This window comes from Anguilla anguilla, chromosome 8, assembly GCF_013347855.1.
Source record: "Anguilla anguilla isolate fAngAng1 chromosome 8, fAngAng1.pri, whole genome shotgun sequence".
Classification (NCBI taxonomy): domain Eukaryota; kingdom Metazoa; phylum Chordata; class Actinopteri; order Anguilliformes; family Anguillidae; genus Anguilla; species Anguilla anguilla.
The window spans coordinates 10,155,400-10,178,743 of NC_049208.1; the positions used below are offsets into that span (position 1 = coordinate 10,155,400).

Consider the following 23,344-nt stretch of genomic DNA (forward strand, 5'->3'; position numbering starts at 1 on the left):
GGTCGGGGGGGGGGGGGGCAAGAGTCTTTCCCCGAGGCTGCCGCTCGACTACCTGGGAGGTTCGGCGTGTTTTTCTCCCGATCGCCCGCTCGCTCGTTCGCTCGTTCCCTCGCTCACGCGATTGCATTAAAAGATAAAGTCGCGGCGTTTTTCCGGAGACTTCCGGCAGGGACGGATTGCTCTCAGCAAAGGGGCTGTTTTGATCGTTTAGGAGAGCGATAAGCTGAGTCTAGCCAGTGCTTTTTAGGGGGGGATCAGCCAGAACAGAGGTATGTCCCTGGACTGGCTGTTCAAGTGTTTACCTGGGGTGCCGGCAGGGGTAAACCCTCTGGTTTTAGGGCAGTGGAAGGCCTCTTTAAAGTGGCCAGAGGTGGCAAGAGTGAATACATATAAAAAACTAGATCGGTTCAAGGTTCTCTTTGCACATTAGTCCTGTAACTACTATTTCACTGTAGGCCCATTGTTTGAGAAGGGGGCATGCCTGCGGACCGCAAATACATTTTTCATAGTTGTTTCAGTTAAGCTGTCTTCCACAGGGCAAAACTGTGACAAAGATTTCTTTAGATGACCTCCACTGGCACTTCAATGTAGTAATGAAGCGTCATGTTATCCACCTTCTCTCATTTTACATCAAGATCATTATTCGCTCTGGCTCAGGAATGAGCAAATTATTGGCAATTAATTTAAACCATAAATACTGTTCAATTGTCCAATATAGTGTGTCCTTCATGGTCACACTGGACATATTTTATTTGTGTCCAATAATCACAGTGACTTTTATGGGACAAAATTTTGTATGACCATTTAAATAATTATACAGAAAAATTCTTCACAAAAGCTCATGCATGCCTCATCAAGTTTAATATTTGGGGTATGGACCACGCTTTCTGTGTACTGACAGTAGGAAACCATTTTGACCCGACCTCACAGTCGCTGTTTCTCTCAAAGGGTGAAGGGTCTTTACCAGGTGTTATAGCACATTAACATATTAATTCACTCTCAGGGTTATGTTTTGAATCATGTGTGTTTAACCAATCCTCAGTGTTTACCATCTCAGATTGTAGATTTCAGACAACCATTTGTGAAAATCCCCTCCTTTCGCGGGATTTAAGGCAGTCACCTTGCAAGCTGCTTAGCAATAAAAAAAAAAAACAGATGCTCATGCTGCCATATAATTTTCGGGGGCTGTTTATTTTCTTCTCCAAATATGAGAGGGGTGTGACTGGGGAGCAGAATCAATATGATGGTAGTGAACCGCAGGTGGAGAGGAGGAGGGTGGGGGCAGTGGGTAGGGGAGAGGGGGGAAGGCAGTGGGTAGGGTAGAGGGGGGAAGGCAGTGGGTAGGGGAGAGGGGGAAGGCAGTGGGTGGGGAGGGGGGAAGGCAGTGGGTAGTGGAGAGGGGTATTTTGTTCTTTGTGATGTTCCTCGTGATGCCCTGGCGATTGCTCCTGAGCCTTGGCTTTCTTTCTTTTTTTCGATAATGGAGACGGAAATGTGGACGGTAGCCGACAGCGGGTCTTAAACACACTGCATGGGGGTGGGGAGGGTGTGGGGGGGGGGGGGGGGCAGGTGTTTACTTGTAAACAGGTAATTTTCTTCCACAGCGATTTTGTCATACTCGTGGTAAAGGGAGCAGGAGAAGACAGATCCCGGCCAGCCATGGGGGAGATAGAAGGTTGGATAAATGGGGGTGTGGGGGGGGTCCATTATTTAAATGGATCGTGTGCGTTTTGTTACATTTTCGAACCCGCCCCTGGACCGCTGAGGTAATGTTCCCTTTGCCCGCTGTGAATCTGGGCGGGGCCGAGTGCGGGAAGGCCGAATCGCGGCACCAGCTTTTAGCCCCGCGGGACTGCCATTGGCCCAGCGGGACTGCCACTCAAACTCCTCGGTTTGTCCACATTAATCCACTTAAGCGCTGGGAGGTGCCTGACTGCAGCTGTGAAGAGCATGCAGCAGGAACACGAGACCTCAATCAGGTCTCTAAGGTGGAGTGTTATATTACTGAAAACCAGTGCTTTAGCGCTCAACAACTCTTAATATACAACTTGTATACATGTGCAACACACACACACACACACACACACACACAAATACACACACAATTTGCTGAATATGGTACCCAGTAATATTACAGTTATATTCCAGAAACAACATCATTCAGATACATTATAGCAAAACAAATAACAAAGATCACAGAATGAGTCCACTGTATGTTCTTTCATCAGCTAAGTGATTTCTGTCCATCACACATCACTTGTGTCAATATAGCCCTTCAGCTCAAATAGGGACGGTAGTCTGGGAGAAGTGTGATGTCACCAGCTGAAAGGAGGGCATGCTTAATGCTCTGTATATACAGTCAGGCGATACAAGAACACAGGCTTTTTAAAACAGGTCTGCTGCTCAGTGGCCAACAATAGAGGACTGTGGTTGTACTGGGCAGCTCCCAGGTGTGAATGTGTATGAGTGTGAAGCAGGGCGTTCCTGCAAAAGAGCATCTGTGCTCAGTGAACCTACCCTGGGTAAATAAAGGTTAAATAACAAAAAATTTAATAAAAGGTCTATGGAATGCATGCTAGCCATAAATAAACCAGATAGGTGCATAGGTGACCTGGAGGAGCCAGGTTATACACCTGTGATCTAAGTATGCTAGCAGGCAGTAATGTTTTTGCTCTGTGCGAGGGCTACTGTGTCCTGAGAACAGGGCCCAATGACGTAAGAGCAGAATAAGGCTGCACTGCCAGCTCTGAAAGTCTAAAATAGATGGAAATGGGTTTATCTGAAAATAAACGCATCGCACTGGAAAAAGGACTTGTAAAAATGTGAGCATAACAACAGCTTTTTTTCTTTCTTCTGAACAGTCACTTATTCTCTGAACTGTTCCCTAAGCTGGGAACGGATAAAGCGAAGGAGAGAAAGAAACGCGGCGACAGCGGCGCGTTTGAAACCGCGCGGCGCGTTTCCACAGCGACGCAGAGACGGGACCGCGCCTCGTCCGCCCGTGACCCTCGTCGCCTCCCCGCTCGTCCCCGCCGTCAGCGAGGAAGTAATCGAGCGTGACATGAGAGAGCTCGCGACACACCGCCACCCCGGCACTAACTCCGCAAAGGGGCCTCATCTCTGCAGGCCCTCCGTTATAAACAGAAAGATCACACGACTCTTCCAAGTCCGGTGGAGGCTGCTGTACTCCAGGACCCTTAGCGGGCTCTAACCTGACGCGAGAGGAACCGCGGTGAAGCTTTGCATTTTGGCAAGGAGGCTGAGAAGGAAACTGCTCAACAGAAGTGCTTTCAAAGTGCTGGGGGCAAAGAAGAAGAGTTGAACGACGAGCAGCTGAGGTGAAAGGTAGATAGATAGATAGAGAGATATGGAGTGATGGAGATGGAGAGAGAATGAGAAGCTACAGTTAATTTCGGAAATAATCGTTACTTGGACAATCATGACGGCGAACGCCCTGCGGATGCCATGGCAACACATCGGTCCTCCAAGCAGAGAGACTCTAAAGCCCTTTAGATTGGCACGCGAAGCACCTTCTAACCACACTGGCCAGTCTGCGCCTGTTGATTCAGGCTAAACGAGTAAGAGCCTGCAGTCCTGAGGTGCTGTAAGAGAGGGGAGCCCTGGGCAGAACCCCAGAGCCAAGATGGCGGGGATGGCGGAGAGCATCATCCTCAAGTCTTCCGCATGCGTCTGACAGGCCCCAGTCCCTCCCACAGGGGCCACTGAAGCAGACACTGTGTCAAGGTCAGGGGCTCCCAGCGAACATACAACATTAGTGCATTAGCGGAAGAAGAGAGAGAGGACAAGGCAGGGAAAAAAGGAAAGAATGCCAGAACAAATATTAAAGAAACTGCAGCCTGGACAAAATGGCTGGAGAGAGGACAGAAGATGTACGAGGATAAGAACCGCAAACTGAAGCTGACCAGATGCTGCAGAATTCTATAAGATTCTCAGAAAGCTGAATAAAATGAACGTTGCTAAGGAGGTAAAGAACAGCAGAAGGATGCAAAAAATAAATAAGTAAATATGAATGAGGGAAAAAAAGGAGAGGCAGAACTCCTGATGTTTGCAGTAAAGGCACCTCTCGCTCAGCTTGATCTCTGCAGCATGAGCAGGCATGCCTGGTGGCGGTACAACGGTCCCCCTACCCCGCCTCGCCCCGCTTGCTCCGGCAGCTAGCACGGCTGGAGGTCGGGCGAGACATGAACCCTCAATGGAACCAGGCCTTTAAGTTGTGATGTCACAAACGTGATTAGAATGCTCTTAACTCAACGTTCTAATGCTGATGTAACAACAACTGCCGGCAATTGAAAGCAATGGAGTTCTAGAACACTGACTTCCAAAGCATTCCAAAAAACACTCTGCTCTTCATGAGGGTTAAGGCGAGCACGGCATGCCCTCCTTCTGTTTCCAGTCAGCAGGCGCTCCCCTCGCTCTCTCTCCCCCTCCGCCTCGGGCGTCGTAACTCACTGGAGTGGCAAATTACTCCGCACCTACGGTCTACACCCTGACACGGTGATTAATTTGACCGGTAATTTCTGCCGCTTTTCATTTTAATCGGTGCGGCCGTTCTGCTGTGGCAGGCCTTTCAGATCTAATTAAGATAAATTTCCCCGCGCAACGCGCTCCCCGGCGCTCTCGCAAGTCAAATCCCCGTCGCCCCGTCGGCCCGAGGAAACTCGGGGCCGCGATCAATCACCTCATCCGCGAAAATCCACCAGCCCCCCCAGCCCCCCCCCCCCCCCCCCCCCCCGCTCGGCAGTCGGCTTATTAACGCTATTAAGTTGGAAAAAATGCACGACCTCCACGGACACTTTTACATCACTCTCTTAACCTCCTCATTCCATCAACAGCTGGCATCTTGCACCTCTCTGTTAGGAGAAGTGGGAGCATGGGGGGTCGGGGGGGGGGGGGCAGGGTTAGTCAATCAGTCCTCCAATTTGCAAGCAGGCTGTCACACGGCAGGTCTTAACTAGACATTTTCTGAAGGAAAGCCAAAAGCCGTTTAAAACTCAAAAGCCAAATTAGGAGAGAATGGAATAATATTAGCAAGCTGAAGTCACTTATATAATAGCTGGTTGCAAATGTATGTGACTGTATATACAGCCCAGGACTGCCCAACCCTGATCCTGGAGATCTATGGTCCTGTAGGTTTTCATTTCAACCCTAATTTGGCACACCTGATTCTATTAATTACCAGCTCAATGAGATCTCTAACTGTTATGTGAGGTGTGCTTTATTAGAATTGAAGTTAAAACCAAGAGAATAGATCTCCAGGAACAGGGTTGGCTGCCCTGCTATAGCAATTTTAAATCCATTTTCATGAAAAGGAGTTACAGTACACTCACTGTACTTGGTAAATGGACTGCATTTATATAGCGCTTTTATCCAAAGCGCTTTACAATTGATGCCTCTCATTCGCCAGAGCAGTTAAGGATTAGGTGTCTTGCTCAAGGACACTTCGACACGCACAGGGCGAGGTTTGAACCAGCAACCCTCCGACTGCCAGACAATCGGTCTTACCTCCTGAGCTATGTCGTACTTGATAATATGTAAAACAATCTGTAATTATTTCATACGGTCACAATAAACATTAAATTCAATTCAATTCAACTTTCTATAGGACTTTTTCTATTTCTATAGCACATTTTGCAAAAAACACTGTCACAAAGATGCTTTACAGTGGAATTGTACCAGGCCAACTGGTTTTTTCAGCTGGTGAATTCCAAATTTTGCCCCTGAAATGAAGCCTGTTTAATTTAATATTAGGTTGATCATTTTAATGCTGAATTGTTAAATTTTTCACTAAAACTATGCCCTGGGTGTCCAAGAAAAGCTATTTATTTCTCCCCTGAGATCACGAATTTCAGTTTTTGCTCCTCTTACCAATGTATCAAAGCATAGCCTGATGGATACCCTATAAAACCCTGCATGGGCAATTACTGACTGTGGCCACAGGGAGACCATAGATTTCTTAATGTAGCCTCAGACAAATGTGAAATAAATGTGAAATACATAATAAACATGAAAACAGAGCATAAAAACAGACACTGTTTTTTCAATAATATCATATTGCAAAAAAATAATATTTAATATATACTGTAAGGGAAATAATCTGCAAATCTGTCATAAAAGTGGCAACGATTAATTCATATTTTAGTAAACATTTGACGACAGAATTTCACAATTTACAAATATAGTTAATATGTTTTGATTTCTTGATTTTCTGTCTTTTTGTAAATGGGCATTCTGTAATTTTTTACTGCAGTGTATCTAATGGGCAACCACACTAGGTCAGTCACTTCAATCAGCCTCGGCAAAAATGAGAGCAAACATCAGCCGCGAATCCAATCAGAAGTGTTTTTTTTTTCGTCTGGGAAAACCATGAAGAGCGAAAAAATAGTTCCAGGCGCACGACATTGCACGTGACCCCAATTTTCGGACGGACTCTCGGCCTGGTCTGAGGGGTGAGGGGCGTGCGGATTAGAGGGGTGCCCTGCCTACCCGGGGCTGGGGAGGTTACGCGTGCGCTGGCCCCCCCCGGCTATCCCACGATGCAGTGCGTGACCAGATCAGAGGAAGAGAGAGAGAGCCGGGTCTGGGGACCATTAAGCCAGATGCTGTTTTGTTGTTGTGTGGAGACATGCTGGTCTTTGACAGGGTGGGGTAAGAGAGAGAGAGAGAGGGAGGGGGGGGGAGTAGGGGAAACAAATAGATCATCTGATCCTGGCCATCGAGATGGGCTCTGCGCTACCCAATTAGACCCTGACACTGACGAATGTGGCCGAAAGGGGGCGGGGGGGGCGGGGGGGAGGGGGGGAGGGGGGGGGGCGGGGGGGGCTCTTAGACAGTTTCCTTCAGATATGATACTGGGGGGAAGGGGGGGTGGGAAAAGGGGGAGGGGGGGCTATGAAAGATCATCATTAGAGTCACAGCCATTAAACAGACTGAGATATGGAGGGACAGACTGACGGAGAGACAAAGAGGTCAACAAACGGATGGAAAAATTAGCGCGAAGGATAGACAGTTTGGCAAAAGGGTACATTTAGACAAATACAGCACTCGGACCGACTGTTTACTTAATTAAGATAAAATGTTCTAGGAGAGCTGGCACAGACACTGTGACCCGAATAGCTAACCTGCACCCCACTGCTGGCCGTAAAGGACGTCGAGCAGTTACGTTCACGAAGGATCGACACACAAAAGCTTCCATTTGGTTAGCAGAAACTTAGGGGAAAAAACTGCAGCCAAAATCGACATTTATGTTTTTAGCTAATCGCGTACATCCATCCATTCAATGCAAAATCTTTCACACCAAGAGTAAAACAGCTGCAGTTCCATTATAATGTGCCCATACAAGCAGTAGTGAGATACAGTACCACTGACAGACTCAGCTTTCTGAACTTAAGCATGCTGTGATTCGACCATGTTGTGGCTCAACAGCAGCAGTGCTGCTAACTCGGCTCTCTCCTTCAGCAGGCTTTCTTAGGCCTTGGAAATGCATCTTATCCAACAGAAGCCTGAACACAGACATACTCAGATGTCCGGATAAGGAGAAACGGGCAGGACATCAACGTTCTCAGACATCATGCAGTTCACAGTACATGTTCACTGTCCCCCTCCCATCGTATAACCAACACACGGGGCCTCGATGGATGAGGGGGGTCGGTGATACTTAAAAAATATACAGTATATTCATTAAAATTTCTTATCACCGATTCCCCTTTCATCTGTGATTGATTCTCTATCTATTTGCTGCAGGAATGGCCCATGCCTCTAAGTATTAACGCACAGACATTTTATGGAAAAATATTTTAGAGGGAACAAACAACCTTCAGGCTAACCCCCCTTCTGAGGTTCGTAACCCACCCAAACCTCCAGCGGGGCCAGCCAGTATAATAACATCCATTGAATGCAAACACATATCAGGCGGAAAGTCTTTCACAAATCAAGGACAGGTTAATTACACTCCACAGGCCTCATCACTTGAACACATCATAATCGGCACAGCTGTATGCTTGCGCTCATTCTCTGTTTGCATGTGGAGCCATTCCAGATGGGAGAAAATAAGACAAAACCAGCAACAGCCAAGTTTTTTCTTTTCTTTTTTCCATTAAGATTACACAGCAGATGGACAGATTTTGGCGTTGAAACAATCCTTCCCAAAAGGGCTCCAGATCAGAGTGTTTAAGAATATTTTTTCTACTGGACAGATGGTGAAGGACGTAAAAGGACTAGGCCTCAAACAGTCCTCTCGGAAAGATGAAGCAGCTGAAACTCAACCTGTCACTTTCAACAGACCCCTTCAGCAGAACTTTTCTTAGGCACCTCAGAAACATCCAAAAGCAATACTCTATTGGACCGTGAAGAAAACTGAATTAATTACTATTACATATGTATATCATGATATATACTTTGTTAATTATCAGTTGACATTTTCAATTGAGTGTAAACGTTATGGAAGAGGTCAGGGTGACTGAGGGCAAAAAAAAAAAAAAAAAAAAAAAGTGCATTTTTATCGAACTTCCTCCTGAGGATCGTCCAATAACATTGCAGAACATTCAGCTCTTTAAACCAAACAGCCTTTAGCGTGAAACACCATGAGAAGACACAGCCAGAGCATCTTACCTGGAGAGGTGAGGGGGGCGTAAGGGGTGTGGTCAGGCCGCATGTGGGAGAGTAGGTCTGTCTGTGGTGAGGCGAGGTGTAACCGGGATGGGATGGCGAAGGCTTTCTGAGCTCTTGTGATGAAGATAAGGAGGAGGAAGAGGATGAAGGCGACCGCTGCTGGTCAGGTGGGGTGAGCTGCGGCTGTATGGGATGATGCTGATCGAGGGACTGGTGTGGCTGTCCTTGCTGTTGCTGTGGTAGGTGCTGTGGCTGTTGCTGTCCTTGGTGTTGCTGTTGCTGTGGTAGATGTCGTTGATGTTGCTGTTGCTGTGGTAGATGTTGTTGGCGTTGCTGTTGCTGTGGTAGATGTTGTTGGTGCTGCTGTCTTTGGTGTTGATGCTGTAGGTGATGTTGGTGTTGCTGTCCTTGGTGCTGTTGCTGATGAAGGTGCTGTTGCAGTCCTTGGTGTTGCTGATGGCGTTGTACGTGATGTTGCTGTTGCTGTCCTTGGTGCTGATGTTGCTGCAGGTGTTTCTGTTGCTGCAGATGATGCTGGTATTGCAGTCGCTGCTGCTGCTGCTGTTGCTGTTGCTGTAGGTGCTGTTGGTGCTGCTGCCGCTGATGTTGCTGTTGGTGCTGGTGCTGGAGCTGCTGTAGTTTCTGCATGTGCTGGAGGTGTGAGTTCAGGGATGAGGTAGCTGTCATGGAGAGAGACAAGTATTGAATAAATGCTCAACGTGAATTAATAAGCAGTTAAATTAAATAGTTATGACAACCGGTGCATGATTCTTCAAGGTTACATTTAACCCTTTGAACAGTAGGTTTTTTGGAATGTTTTTTTTATTCTTCAAAATTCTAAGTCAATGATCCATTGCTTTGAATCACCAGTAGTGATTGTTACATCAGCATTAGAATGTTCAGTTCAGTGATATTACACTCCAAAGGGTCAAAGATAAAACATCATGTCAGTGTTCCAGAGTTTTAGGAACCATCCTTGAAAATGAACCGCTCCAACATCAAAAGGTCAGTGCTCTGGCCTGAGAGAATGCTGCCACGGAATGAACTGAACCATACACCTGTGCAGTGGATACAACAGATCTGGGGTGAGAATAAACTCTTTGGCAAAAACAAATTTGGAAATGATCATTTAGGAGATGTGGACACAATAGAGTAGGCTGCATACCCTTGATTTTCTTTTTTACCCCTCTACAAATAACTCTGGATCATGCTTTGTTTAAATTTACACTTATTGACAAGTGCTATAAATCCAAATGCCAATGGATACACAAATAGCAGGACATTGCTTGAGCTTTAATTTTATAATATCCTGATAAAAAGAAAAAAGAAAGAAGTGTTGAGGAATTTATTTTCTCTTCTTGATATATTTTTTCGGTAACAGTTGACATATCACATACTGTGACCCTGCCAATGAAAGATTTGTCTGAGAATTTGTTATGAGACACAAATCAGTTCTCCGCTCAGAATGAGAATAAATGGACTTCTACATGTTCCCCGACTTCCTGAAATATTGACACCCCCAGTCGATACCGAGCCATGAATTAAATATAATCTCCGCTCAAAAGCCGAGAGGACAGTTCTCACTCGAAGTGCCGATGCGAGGAAACAGACGTTCACAGGTCGCTTATTTATTTACCTGTTCATTTTTTTAAAGAGGGTAACGAAAGCACACGTAGAGCGGAAGGTAGAGAGTGGAAGAAAGGGAAAAAAAATAAAACCCCGGCAAAAAAATCTCTCCAGAGAAAGAACAGACCCACGGGAACGTCAATTATGACTGACAATATCTCATCTCTCTCTGGCCGATTGCTGCACTAATGGAAACTGGGTAGCCACACCTGAAACAACAACAACAACAACAGCAACAACAACAACAGAAAACCAGGCTGCGAACCCCAGAATTAGCTTGTTATGTGGCAGCGCCGCAGGTAACTACATTCCACAACGGCAGGGCTTCATAAATTCTAGCAACTCGCTAAGACTGTTAACACCGCCGATCGCCACCCCCTGACCTCAGCTAACGAGGCAGCCAGCTTGACCGAGTGTTTTCCTTTGAGCGATGTTCTCTGACTGCTCCAGTGATGCTGAGAATGTGGAACCCCCCATCTAAACTAATGGCGTCTCCACCTTCAGCGAGCACCTAATGAAACAGAGGAGACTTCAGAGGAAGTCTCATTACATCCCGTGTTGCAGCCGTAGGGTTGTATTAAACACCGCAAGGTCTTCTCCAGGTAGTTTATAAGGCTACGCCAGCCGTAGGGTTGTATTAAACACCGCAAGGTCTTCTCCAGGTAGTTTATAAGGCTACGCTATGTCAGCTGAAGAACCAGGCCATTGTTTTATTTAATTAACTTAACTTCGGATGTCATTTGCCCGTTTTTGAATGCATTCCCATGAAGTGTGTGGAGGAATGCTGATGTTTCATCACCATGCACAGTTAGCCTATTACTGTCTGGTTGATTTTGGTTTTAATGACTTATGCAGAAACTATAAACCACTCCCTTGTGTGCGTGTGTGTGCGTGTGCGCGTGTGTTATAACAAGGGCTATCCATTTCATTCAATGTGACAATTCACACTTGTTAAATTTGTTAATTGATTCAATTAACAATTTCAGTCGCTATCCAGGGGAGCCTGCAGGCAATTGAATAGCACAGTCAAATGACTGTTTATACAACTGAGTTGCTAACTACGACATAAAAAAATAGTTGGCCTAACACAGGGAGAAAGAAAGGAAGGAAACTGAAATGGATGGTACATCAAACGCACACACTGTGGCAACCCTCCCTCTAGACTCAATTGCAGGTTTCAGTGAAATGTGTAGATCTGAGCTGGACATTGATTTACAAAGAAAATAAGAATCTGGATTCAAAAGTGGACGGGAAGCGCCAGTATAATTCTTTAAAAAGCGGCTGCAGAGATCGACTGTGAGAGGTCAGAAGGCAAGGCCATTCATCAGAGGAATATCATTTTTATGTTTCTTCTCACTGGGAGGCCAGAGTACAGCAAAGCTCTCCATCCTCATTGGAACTGAAACCGTTATCCGCCAAGACATATTAGCGCAAACCCCGCCTCCTGTCCCTCTCACGACATTCATCAAGCCTCTCTAACTTTTCGTTTCAAGTTTGATTTTGTTTTCCAGAGCGTATACCGTGTTTTTTTTTTGTGCTTTTGTGCTTGCTCATCTTCAGAAAAGTGGACAGCGGGCGGTGATTTTCGACCGTGTGCATGCGTTTGTGCGTACGTGCGCGTGCTGTTATTTGAGCTCTATTACGGTTCTTATTTCCCACCTGGGACTTGCCTGGCTTTGCAAAGGTATCATCAGCGATGATGGTACAGCTCACGTGAAAAGGGAGTGAAGATGAAGAATTTCTTGACTGGTCCGCACAACTGTTAGTGTGATTCTACAGGTAAACACAGCCTCCCGGGCAGAGAAAACAATATCTCTTGATCCGCTCGGTCCTGTCCGGGATAGCTTCACATGGTACTTTTGCTGTTTGAAGAATATAATGCTAATGTCTGCACCTCAAAACTACCAGTGCATGTCCCTCAAAAGAGGCGGTCCTAGCTAAATCATACAGTCTGTTAGCTACCCACAGAATACAGGGTTTCCATTCTGAAAGGATACATGATGACCATGTTTATCTTGCTACATTGCATGCAGTCACAATAAGAGATTGGACAGACTGCATCCGATCATACTTAAATCATACTGTTTTGGGAACTAAAACTGGTTCGTCCGACAGAAATTTTTCCTGATTACAGGTTCAACGACATGCCTCTGAGATTAGTTTACTCTGTTAAAAAACAATCCGTTTTTCTTTTCTTTTCTTTTTTTAAATCTCCTTTTAAAGGGAATGCTAAAATTATATGGATCTTTACACATCAACAGTCCAAAGAAATCCTCGTACACATCAGGATAAAAGCAGGCAATGTTTTATTAATTAAAGACCAAAAAAATAAATAATAATAATCATTTGTCTGACTTTTTATATTAATACACAGAACTAACCCTTCACCTGTCTGGTGGATTTATGGTAGGCGGTTGAGATATGGTTTTCAGTGATTGCTTGCTTGCAGTTGTCATAGACACTCGTAGTTTAAACTTTTCATATTCATTGGTGTCTGATTTTCGCTGTAGTTGTTTTGTGCTTTGAGCTTTTATTTTCTGGAGTGCCAGAGTGAATTCTGAATTTAGTGAGAATCAGTTATTCTGGCTTAAATGTTTTTTAAAGCTATATCAACTAGTGCAGGATCACAGTCTATGTAATCAGCAGCAGGTTGTGATTTTATCAAAGCAGATGAAATAAATAATTAAAGCTTTTTGTGAAATAATCAAGAGCAGATGTCGGCATGAAGTTTGGACAGACCGTGCACCCCTGGCGTTGAGAAACCGGAAACGATTTCCCACAGGGAACCTGTAGCGCATTTCATTTTTATGCTGGAGATACTAATAGAATGAGCATACAGCATTACCTCCGTCTCATATATTGATGTATGAGGAAACAGTTGGGGCATAAGCATAAAAAGCATTGGTATAACAATAAAAATGCAAAAAGAGTAAACCCTTGCGCTTGACAAATAGGTTTTGTTAGGTGTGCATAACTGAAAAATCATTAAAAAAATAAATAGAAATGTATCAAAACAGGTATACTTTGCAATAATTTATCGACAAATGAAAAAGGGGGAAAATGGGAGTTTTTTTTCATTTGTCGATAAAATTTCCATTCCCTCTAATCCATAATGGACGTCCCGGTGAAAGTGTGACTGAAATTATATTTGTTTGTATTGTTCCGGTCACTGGGCAGTCTTTCTAATGAGTTCTGTTCTGATACCACTAACTCACCTAATGTGGGCCCGCCATTGACAGCGATGAAAGAGTTGGATGGACCCATTTAAAAATTTCACATCCAGCCCTTCAATTTCTGTGATGCCATGCACCTTTTTCCTTTTTACCATAGCTGGTAAATATCCAGTAAGCAATTAAACGAGTTTCATAATAATACCTGCATATACATTATCATGCACTGCCCATCCGATTGTTGTGAAATGGCCTGTATCACACATTGCCTCTGATGGATAAGTTCACTTGAGCTGTGTCTGAGCATTAGAAGTGGGCATTGTTTATATTTAGCTGTTACTAATGCCAAAATGAAAAAAAGTACAAATAATCTGCTAAAAGTAATTTGAACACTGAGTTGTGTGGAAAAACTTATAAGAATATTAATTTTTCAGAACATATATTTTGTTGAATCATTTGTTGTATTTATAAGAACATAAGTACCCAAATATAAAAAAGACTGATAAATGTGTTAAACTGTGTTTAATGAAGAAAAATTCAGGGATAACTTTTTAAACGCTATAGCTATATCCAAACTACAAAATATACCTTATATTATTAGTTACAGCTGAAAAAACAGCAAGGAGGTACAGAAGGTAGTGTAAAAACCCATCAAACACTGAACTATAGGGCCCTTTCTGCAATGTGTTGAAAGGCAAAGAGGAAACAAAATGGAGGCAGAAAAATAACTGGGCAAAGACACGGAAGTCTATTACTTGTAAGGATCTAAGGAAAAACCTTCCACTTAGAGCTGGAGGGAGAAATATCAAACCATCTTGGGACAGTTCCTACTCCCACTGGAGAGGGAGGGTTTAAAGTATTGTGTATGACTACATCAAGGTGTGAAAGAAAGAAACTGAAATGGAAAACAATCATACGCGCTATACATTCGATGTTTCGCGCCCGCTGATTGTCTCTCCCCAGGGACAAGGACGGTTTCCCGCCTTTTTTCTTTGGCGGCACCGAAGCCGCTCGGCGCGGTGAGGGGGAAACGCCGCGGCCTGGTCGACGAGGACGGAAACAACGTTCCTGCTTCATTCACGAGCGACGCGGACGGCCCCTCACTGTACGTCTCGCGTTTTCGTCCTTCCAGCCGCCGTGAAAAAGTCGTCTCTGGCGCTATCGCTAAAACGACCCTCGGTTTCGCCGACGGGCGTCGTCTGACCAGAGGGGAGACCGCAGAGCGGGGGCCTCATGTAAAATGTATGGCCCGTCTCAGTGACTGGAAAGTAATGGTGCGTCATTGAAACACGGAAATAGCCGAATGTTCCCCGAATGACACTGAGGGTCTGTTCTTGAGGTAGGTGGCTTGATACAGACCTCTTATTAGAGCTTATACTGTAAGAGATCTGTATAATACTTATATGCTCTTATAACAGTCCCCTTGCAACCTTGGATTCATCAATTTATGGGCTGGATTCATTGGCAATGTACTGATTACAAGTATAATGACAGGTTATTTAACATGAAGTTTAAAGTGATTATGTCATCAACCAAAAAAATCTATCAAGAAGGAATGAGGATGAATGAAAAATAGACTTTTTTTTTGCTCTTTTGACAAGTTCATTAAAATGTTCTGCCGGTATGTTGTCATAAAACAAGCCCATTAACAAGAGGGACCCTATAAATATGTGTAAATAAATAACACAAATATTCCTCAATATATATTTTGTTTCCTGCAGAGGCTTTGGAGAAGAGCAGGATCTCTGCTGCCTTTTATATGGCAAGGCTCTTAAAAACAAGGAGCGAAAACCTCATGAGTGAAATATCCTGAAACAAAGGAATTGCACTCAATATCTTCTATCATCTTCAACATCTATCCCAGCTCCCATGTAACGCTGGCTGTTCACAAATGACCCATTAGCCTCTGCTTGTTTTCCTGATGTGAATCTCATAAATTCACTTTAATTAGTGCCACACAAAGCCTTGCATTAGCAAAGCTCCACTGACAGTGATAGAAGGTTTGTGAGTGTGTATACTGTAAATACATACGCACTTAGAATCTGTGTACATCTAGGCCTACATAAAAAGCCTGCATTTGATTGATTGGTATGCACAATGGAAAATTGATTTGTGTCTTCTTAAAAATATAACAGTTGTTTATATTTTTATGTAATACCGTATATTTCCTGTTCATGCAGAAAGGTTTTTTTTTGTTTTGTTGCCACTACAGTGTTTTCACTCATGAATGGTATCTGAGATTTGCGCGTCTGAAACGGCGTGAGATGAATGAAGTGCCCGGGGCTGTTTATGCGTTTATCGCGGTCACAGACGCGTGGGGGGGGGGGGGGGGGTTCAGCCGAGGGCTCGGCTGGCGGACGAATTTTCCCCGCGGGACGATGCATCACCGTCGTAGGAGACGCGCGCAGGCCGGGTCTTTTGGGGCCTCTGTGGTTTTTGGACAATGAGCAGAGTGTAAAGAAAGAGAGCCACAGAGAGAAGGTGGAATTAGACGGCGTTTTTCTGTGAGTTGAACTGGATTTTTACCAGACCTGGGTCAAATACGTATTTGCTTTGGATTCAAATACTTTTCTGTGATCTGTTGATCTTGCCTGGTGTAATTGAGCCTGCCGACATGACCAGAAGGTGCACTTTTTGAGAGTATTTCATTGGCTCCAATACACCAGACACGATAAGTAAAGCGTAGGTAAGTGTTTGAATCCAAAACATGTACATATTTTTGACCAAGGTCTGGATTTTACACACACTGCTTTAGCAGCTTAATTAAATGTAAGCGATTACGCTAATTGGGAAAAAATTCCCTTTATCCTGTTTCTGGTGGATGAAGTTTTCTCAGTATTTTGTGAAATCGTTTTCTGGTACTTTAGCCTCATTACAGTATATTGGGTACAATAACGTGAAAAGTATAATAGCCTTGTGACCTGGAGGTTACAGGTTCAATTCCCAGGTAGGACACTGCTGATGTACCCTTATGCAAGGCACTTAACCTGCATTGCTTCAGTAAAATATCCAACTATTTAAAATTGATACTATGCAAAAAATGCAAAAGCTCTCTGGATAAGAACGTCTGCTAAATGCCAATAATGTAATTTAATGCAGTGTAACGCAATGCGCTGTAACATGTTTGTAATCTGTGATCACTTTTAAATGAAAAAAATGGTGATGCGTTATTCATCATGACCTCGGTTCACATTGCAGCCCAGCGCACACAAAAACATAAAGAAATATATGCTAATGCTCCCTGGGGTCTTATACTCTCATTAGAAATCCAATATGTGGATCACAGAGTGAGAGTGTCGAGCAGGAAATCCATACGTCTATCATATTTGCCCCATGAAATATTATCAATGTGAAGAGATTAACTAAGGGATTTATATGACTGTACGTACAGTATAATGTATTTCATTTTGTGACATGTTAAATAAGAGCTCAGTGTACGCTATTGTTATTTCTTATGATTGCATAACGAACATTCAAAACGAATATTCAAATCTTAAATAATTGTGAGCTTTTTTTTTTTAGAAAATATTGCAAAACTTTCTCAAATGAATGTGTATGGGAGAAACGAAAGGCAGCCAGGGGAGGGAGGGAGGGAGGGAGGGAGTGATTCAGAGAGTGGAGTGCCTGTCGGTGAAATCAGAGGCGAGAGATGAGAGGGCGGATACGGGGGTTCGATTGGGCCCTGGGGTGGACGGGAACAGGCCGGCCTCTTAAACCGCAGATGTGCTTAACAGCAGCTCTCTTAATCTGAGCGAAAGGGATCCGGGCCACTCCGAAGCACTCTCAGATCCGCGGAGGTGCCACCGGATCCGCCCGCGATGCGCTTGAGGTTAATCCGATTGGGGGTCCCGCGGGGACATTTGGTTCCCCCCCCCCCACAAGAGGGTCATTCTACCCTACTGACACCCTCGCCCGAATCGACCCCGCGCCGCGAATCCAGCCCCTCGCGAAAGTGCAGCTATTAATTAGGTTAATCGTGCCCCCCCCCCACCCCCCCGGTGCGCCATTCCAAAACCGCAGACACCTTTTAGTGCTTGTGGGCTCCTCCTCCGGGTTCATCTACAGAGCCGTTTGTAACGATACTGGCCACCGGCTTTGGTTTCACTGGTGGAGATCCAGGAAACCGATACCTGCCGTTGACCTTTTTCTCAAGCAAGGGGAATTGAGTGGCCTCCCTTATCGCCTTATGTGCCGTTCGTCATTGCTGTCCCCGTACCGCAGCGTATAACTCCTTGTTATTTCATATTTCGTCGGTATCGATGATGGTTTGTATGGGATGAGAGCGGCCATTTTTCCTGTTGTGAGAAGGTGAGTTCTGGAGAGAGCTTTGAATCTGAATTGTGAAAAAAGTAAAGTGTAGCCAATTAACATGACAAAATCGTGCGATTCAAGACATAATAGTAAGGATATGAGTTGTGTAATTTTATAATTTCATTATTTACAGTTGCAATTATATGCATGTATTCTTGAATAAACAGTATAATGTAATGTGTGTACTTTTAATTTGATTCTTTTTTTTTTTTTTTTTTTACAGTGGAGTACATGGCTTATATAAAGACAGGGATAGAGTTATGCCTGATGTAGCTCCTCGCATTTACCTCTTATTTCTTACTAATTACTAATTGTTGGGATATAATACCACGCCAATCTCTGATCAACACATTCAGCAGATCAACAGCCACATGATCGGTCATATTTGGTGTATCCAACACTGATAGTTGGCATAGAGAAGACATAAACCTATTATACAACAGCCTAGCCAGTTAGCATGCAAAACAAGGATCTGGCCTACCTTAACTCTCTATAAAAGTACTCTACTTGCTCTGTAAAGACAAGCACACAGCAAAATATTCAGTGTTAAATCAACTCCCAAGTGGACTCTGTTAGCATTGGAATTAACACTGGAGATTTCACAGTGCAGCAGGCCACTCATTGTCCACGCCAACGGAGTCCGAGCAGAAACAGGAAGTCTTGCCACCGCCGAGGCTGAGGTAACCCGGCGATCCTCATCCATCCACTTCCTGTCCGCCCAACGCCTCTCCCCGGCGGTTTACGCGGCCACTGCCACAGCAAATCCTTTGCATTACGGCCCTGAGTCTCCGGTTGCACCGGTTAGCCTGCCCGGCTGCGCCGGTTAGCCTGCCGGTTGCCCTGGTTAGCCTGCCGGTTGCGCCGGTTAGCCTGCCGGTTGCCCTGGTTAGCCTGCCGGTTGCGCCGGTTAGCCTGCCGGTTGCGCCGGTTAGCCTGCCGGTTGCGCCGGTTAGCCTGCCGGTTGCGCCAGTTAGCCTGCCGGTTGCGCCAGTTAGCCTGCTGGTTGCGCCGGTTAGCCTGCCGGTTGCGCGGCTATAAATTCCGTCTCCATTATTAATACGGCACATCCCCCCACTCCTCCCCCTTCCCAGCGAGGTATTTTACAGGGCTCAGCTGACTTAAATACCAAAGAAGAAGAAGACAGAAGTGCTCTTGCCTCAGCGACAGCCCTCAGGAAGATCATTCAGCAGCTTTTGGATATTCGATGTGAGATGGACTCATGAATAGTTGAAGAGACACTAGGGAGTACTGGCGGCATTCTCCCTGTGCTTTGTACAAAAGGTGCGTCGGACGAAAAAGAATGCGATCTGCGCTCTAGATGTTTTATTTTATTTTATTCATGCCGTTGTACTGAATAGGGCCCTGTCCTAGATTCATTCAGCATTTGTCCTCAGCTTTTGATTCTTAGTTTAAGGCGTATGCTGCCGTTTTCATCTCCAGCACAGTTTGGCGAGTTTGCCGATGACCAAAATGAACTCACTCATCTGTATCTGCATTTAAAATAAAACATTTTTTTTTTAAGTACAGTCCAAGTTACAGAAAAGAGATGTTGATAGAATCCAGGCCATAATCTGGCAGAAAGGCAGGATTACACAATATTCCCTTTTAAGTACCGAATAACCAAATCTAAAGCATATTTGGTGAAACAATAACAGCCATCTGTTCTTTCTCTTGTGATAATCCTGTGACAAACTCAACCTATAAACTGATATAAACTGTTATAAACTGAATAACTGTCACTCTTTCCCACCTTACACTCCCCCCACCCCCATTAACATCCATTAGATGGGTGATTGGCCACTCAGAAAGCGCTACCTCAGATTTCTCCTTCGTTACTCAGGCACGATTTGACGTCAGGGGGGGCTGAGAGGGAGCGCGCTGCGAAGCGCTCGCTCCAGGGTCACACGGTGTCACCGCTGCTCTCCGCGAGATGGAGGGGGACCTGAATTAATCAGTCCGGGGGGGGGGGGGGACCAGGGCCCTGGCTGGAGGCTCAGCCGAATGTGCTGTGGCAGCAAGCGTCACTCGGCCCAGGTCTGATCGTGCAGGACGGGGGGGGGGGAATTTGTGCTGCAGCCATGGGGCCTGGAGAGAGCCAGGGCGTTTAGCATCACTTAAGTCACTTCTCCTTGCTCTCTGGAGAACTCTTTCTCTCTCTCTCTCTCCTTTTCTTTCTCTGTCTCTCTCTCTCACTCACCTTCTCTCTCTCTCTCTCCCTCCCTCTTCTTTCTCTCTCTCTCTCTCCCTCCCTGCTCTAACTCTCTCTCTCTCTGTCTCTCTCCCTCTGTCTGTCTCCCCCTTCCTCCCTCCTCTCACTTTCTCTCTCACTCTCCCTCCATCTCTGTCGCTCTACCTTTCTCCTCTAACTTTCTGTCTCTCAGTATTTTGCTCTCTCCCTGTCATTCTGAAATAATGGAATATCGTAAGTCCGTAAATTATCACTCCGCTGGGGTATATTCAAATGGATTTGAAGAAGAAGAAGATGGACATAAATTCCCTTTGAATTCAGATTTCATTATGGGTCGTAAAAAGAAATGGCCGTTTACGGCGTGTTGCACTCTGTACGTGAAATCAGTTGGCGATGCAAGCTAAAACGTGTGAACCGTTTCACATTAAAAGCCATTTAAAAATGGCCCGGCCGGCCCGCTGAAATGGGTCAGTACCACGGCTCAGCGGTCGCGGTCTTTAATATGTAAACTCTTCTAAAAGCAGGTCCCGCTCCCCTCAGGTGCATTAGGGTAAACCTGAGGGAGCACATCCAGTGAAGAGGCTCTAAATAGACTGGAGCGATTAATAAACCCACCCGCCCCCCTCCCCCCTTCTTCCCCCTGACAGAAGACATGTTGTTATTTATGCATGTTCCTCCATTATGTGTTTTGCCCCTTTTCCTGTAAGGGTCTTCTTCCTCCTCCGCAGTCTTCCTCAACCTGGGCCGATTTGATATCTGCTACACTTTGCGATGCATTATTTTTAATCCCAGAGGTCCGCCTCGTTTACATGCAGTTTTTAAATTTATAAGGGGTGCCATTTAAAATATTTATTTATTTATTTATTTTTTGCTTTCGTGCATTACCGTGTCTTCCTCATGTAAGATTCATGACTGACAGGTTCTGGCCCATCCCTTCTAATAGCATAAAGAAGACAATATTTTAAACATTAAAATGAAAACCACTTACGACTGTGGTCAAAAGGAGAATATTTTGGCATTAAAGTTTAAAAGAGGAAGTTAAGTACAGGCAGGCGAGGGGGAACAGAATGCGGAGGGCTTTGCCTAATGCTGCTGCAGCGAACAGGAAGTGCTCACACAGAGCACTGAGAAAACTCCGGCCTAATGGCTGTGAGATCCTTCGGCACTGATACTGTACAGCAGGTAGGCCTCGCGGCAAAGAGTCCAAAGAATCCACTAGCTAAAGTGTGAACCAGACATCATATAAATTCATGCAAAAGTTTTCCATTCATGTATGCACTTTAAATATCTTCTTTTGCTGTAATGATTTTGTATTCAGAGTGAAATGCTCTACTTGACTCTCATTAGGTACACGTCATCTCTTTATGGGCTCACATAGGCACTGTTAGATGTGAATTAACATCAAAAACTTAACTGTCTCGTTTTTTAAACAGCTGTCCATTTTCTGTGTCCCACTCCACAGTTTATGATTTCAGATCCCTGTTGAGAGCTGTACTCTGGATGGGTTAATCTAGTGCTGCAAGACCAAGAGCCAGTGAGTCGCTGTACATTTTGGCGGTTTGATGACCGACTGTTCAGCCAGTGAGAACGTTCCGGGTCTTTCCGCCGGCGCTCCTTACCTTGCAGGTTCTGTAGCGGTAAGGTCATGATGCCGCCGGCCGCCGCTGCCGCCATCAGCCCCTGGAGGTTGGCCAGGCTGGTGCTGGGCATGGTGAGCAGCAGGCCCTGCTGCCCGCTCAGCTGCCCGGCCATGTTGAAGGGGAGGAGCACGGGCTGGTTCAGGCACGGGGGGGCCCCGGGCACCACCCCCGCCACAGCTGAAGCCAGCTGCTGGGCGGACAGCAAGTGCTGCAACACAGAAGGGGAGGGGGGGGGGGGGGGTGAGTTCATAGCCACTTAAATAAATGCTTGGGGAGCACTATTTCACGGTATGGTGACACAGACTCTTAAATACTTTTAGTGAGACACTGTTCCAACTGTCTGACATGAACTTCATCTGAACTTGAAAAAAGAGTCGGAACTGGTATCTATCAATCTATCAATACACAGTACAGGTGTGGAATGACTCTGGTTGTATGCATATTTCACATGTATTTCACATTGCATTTTCTCTCTCCTCAAGCTAAAGCCACATGCACTGCTTCTCTGTTACGTCTCTGCAGCAAGCTATTGATAGATAGCTAGGGGCAATGCAAGTACAGCCTGTGTGAATCTGGCTATTGATATCATTGATAAATAAAGTACCTTGGCGAAGCTGTAATGGTGTCTGAAACTGTGTTGTTATCTTACTCAGACTACAGTGAGAATGTAACTTATTTTCTTTAAATACCAGTGTATCAGTTACATAAATAGGGACAGTCACTGTATTGTGTAGAGTGATGCATGTTATAAATGTACATTTGACTCCTAGCTCCACCCCTTCTAGTGGACACAAAGACCAGCTCTTCCTTCACTGCAAACTGGGCCTCAGAGGGCGGTCATTTCAGTGAAACGATATGATTGATACGTCTTAAGGAGTCGTCCCGTCGCTTGTGCTGTGTGCAGTCAGCGGCGATGCGTTAAAGCAGGGGCGTGGGGACCAAAAGCCTGGCCCTCAATCGCTCTCCCCTCCCCCCCCCCCCTGTAGCTTCAGGCTGGCTGTTCCCCTGGGCTGACGGTATGGCGGGTGCACAGGGGGGAGATAGTTTTTGTCGCTGGCCTGCGATGCGGGCCCACATGGGGGGGGGGGGGACGCTAACGGAAGCCCGCGAGGAGCACAAAGGACGCCCTGAAGGTGTCAGTCATCAGACGGCAGGCTCTGCTAAAGTGGATTCCACTTGTCGCTCTTTGATATAGCGTGTAATTCACCCCAGGGAAGGGCCAGCGGAGCATTACCATGCTGATACACGCGGGTGGGGGGTGGGTGGGGGGTGGGTGTCGGGTACGAGTGGATTAGGGTTGAGAGAGCCCTCTTCCCATTACATCGGTTTCTCTGAGGATAGGAATAAAGGCTTAGGTTTGGGAATACGTAGGAACATATGGATCGTACTGATCGTCAGGGGGTTCACGTATGGTAGAAAACTGAAGTGAAGAAAACTCTTTGCACAAAATCAACACTTTACCTGAATATGTTCACACTTCGCAGTTCTATTATAAATGACCCTGCTAAGGCTCATTAAATTAACAATTAGAATGTCCTGCTGCACACTTTTTCCTGGGGCCAGGATCCAATCAACATTTGTCAATTCTGGCAAACAAATACGTTCAGTTGTTTGTTAGTTTATTTCTTCACAAGTTAATTCTGGTGATTTCTGAAGACACATTGGTTGGTTGAAGTATTTTTACTTATTAACCACGGTTAACCAGTAAAAAGAATACATCTGCAGTATAGATATGCATGAATAACTATGGTGAATAAAATTATCAGTGCTTTTTACAGCCC

The 23,344-nt window shown here is 45.3% G+C and overlaps 1 protein-coding gene across 1 annotated transcript in view; it reads right to left on the minus strand.

Moving 5' to 3' along the window:
- The window catches only part of LOC118233570 (POU domain, class 6, transcription factor 2-like), a 51,527-nt gene that overhangs the window by 13,670 nt on the left and 14,513 nt on the right, over positions 1 to 23,344 (minus strand). The window contains exons 3-4 of the mRNA XM_035429329.1: positions 21,543 to 21,771; positions 8,629 to 9,308 (exon numbers count right to left, since the gene is read on the minus strand). Of these exons, the coding sequence (XP_035285220.1) occupies positions 8,629 to 9,308; positions 21,543 to 21,771 (909 nt within the window). The remainder of the gene's footprint in view (positions 1 to 8,628; positions 9,309 to 21,542; positions 21,772 to 23,344) is intronic.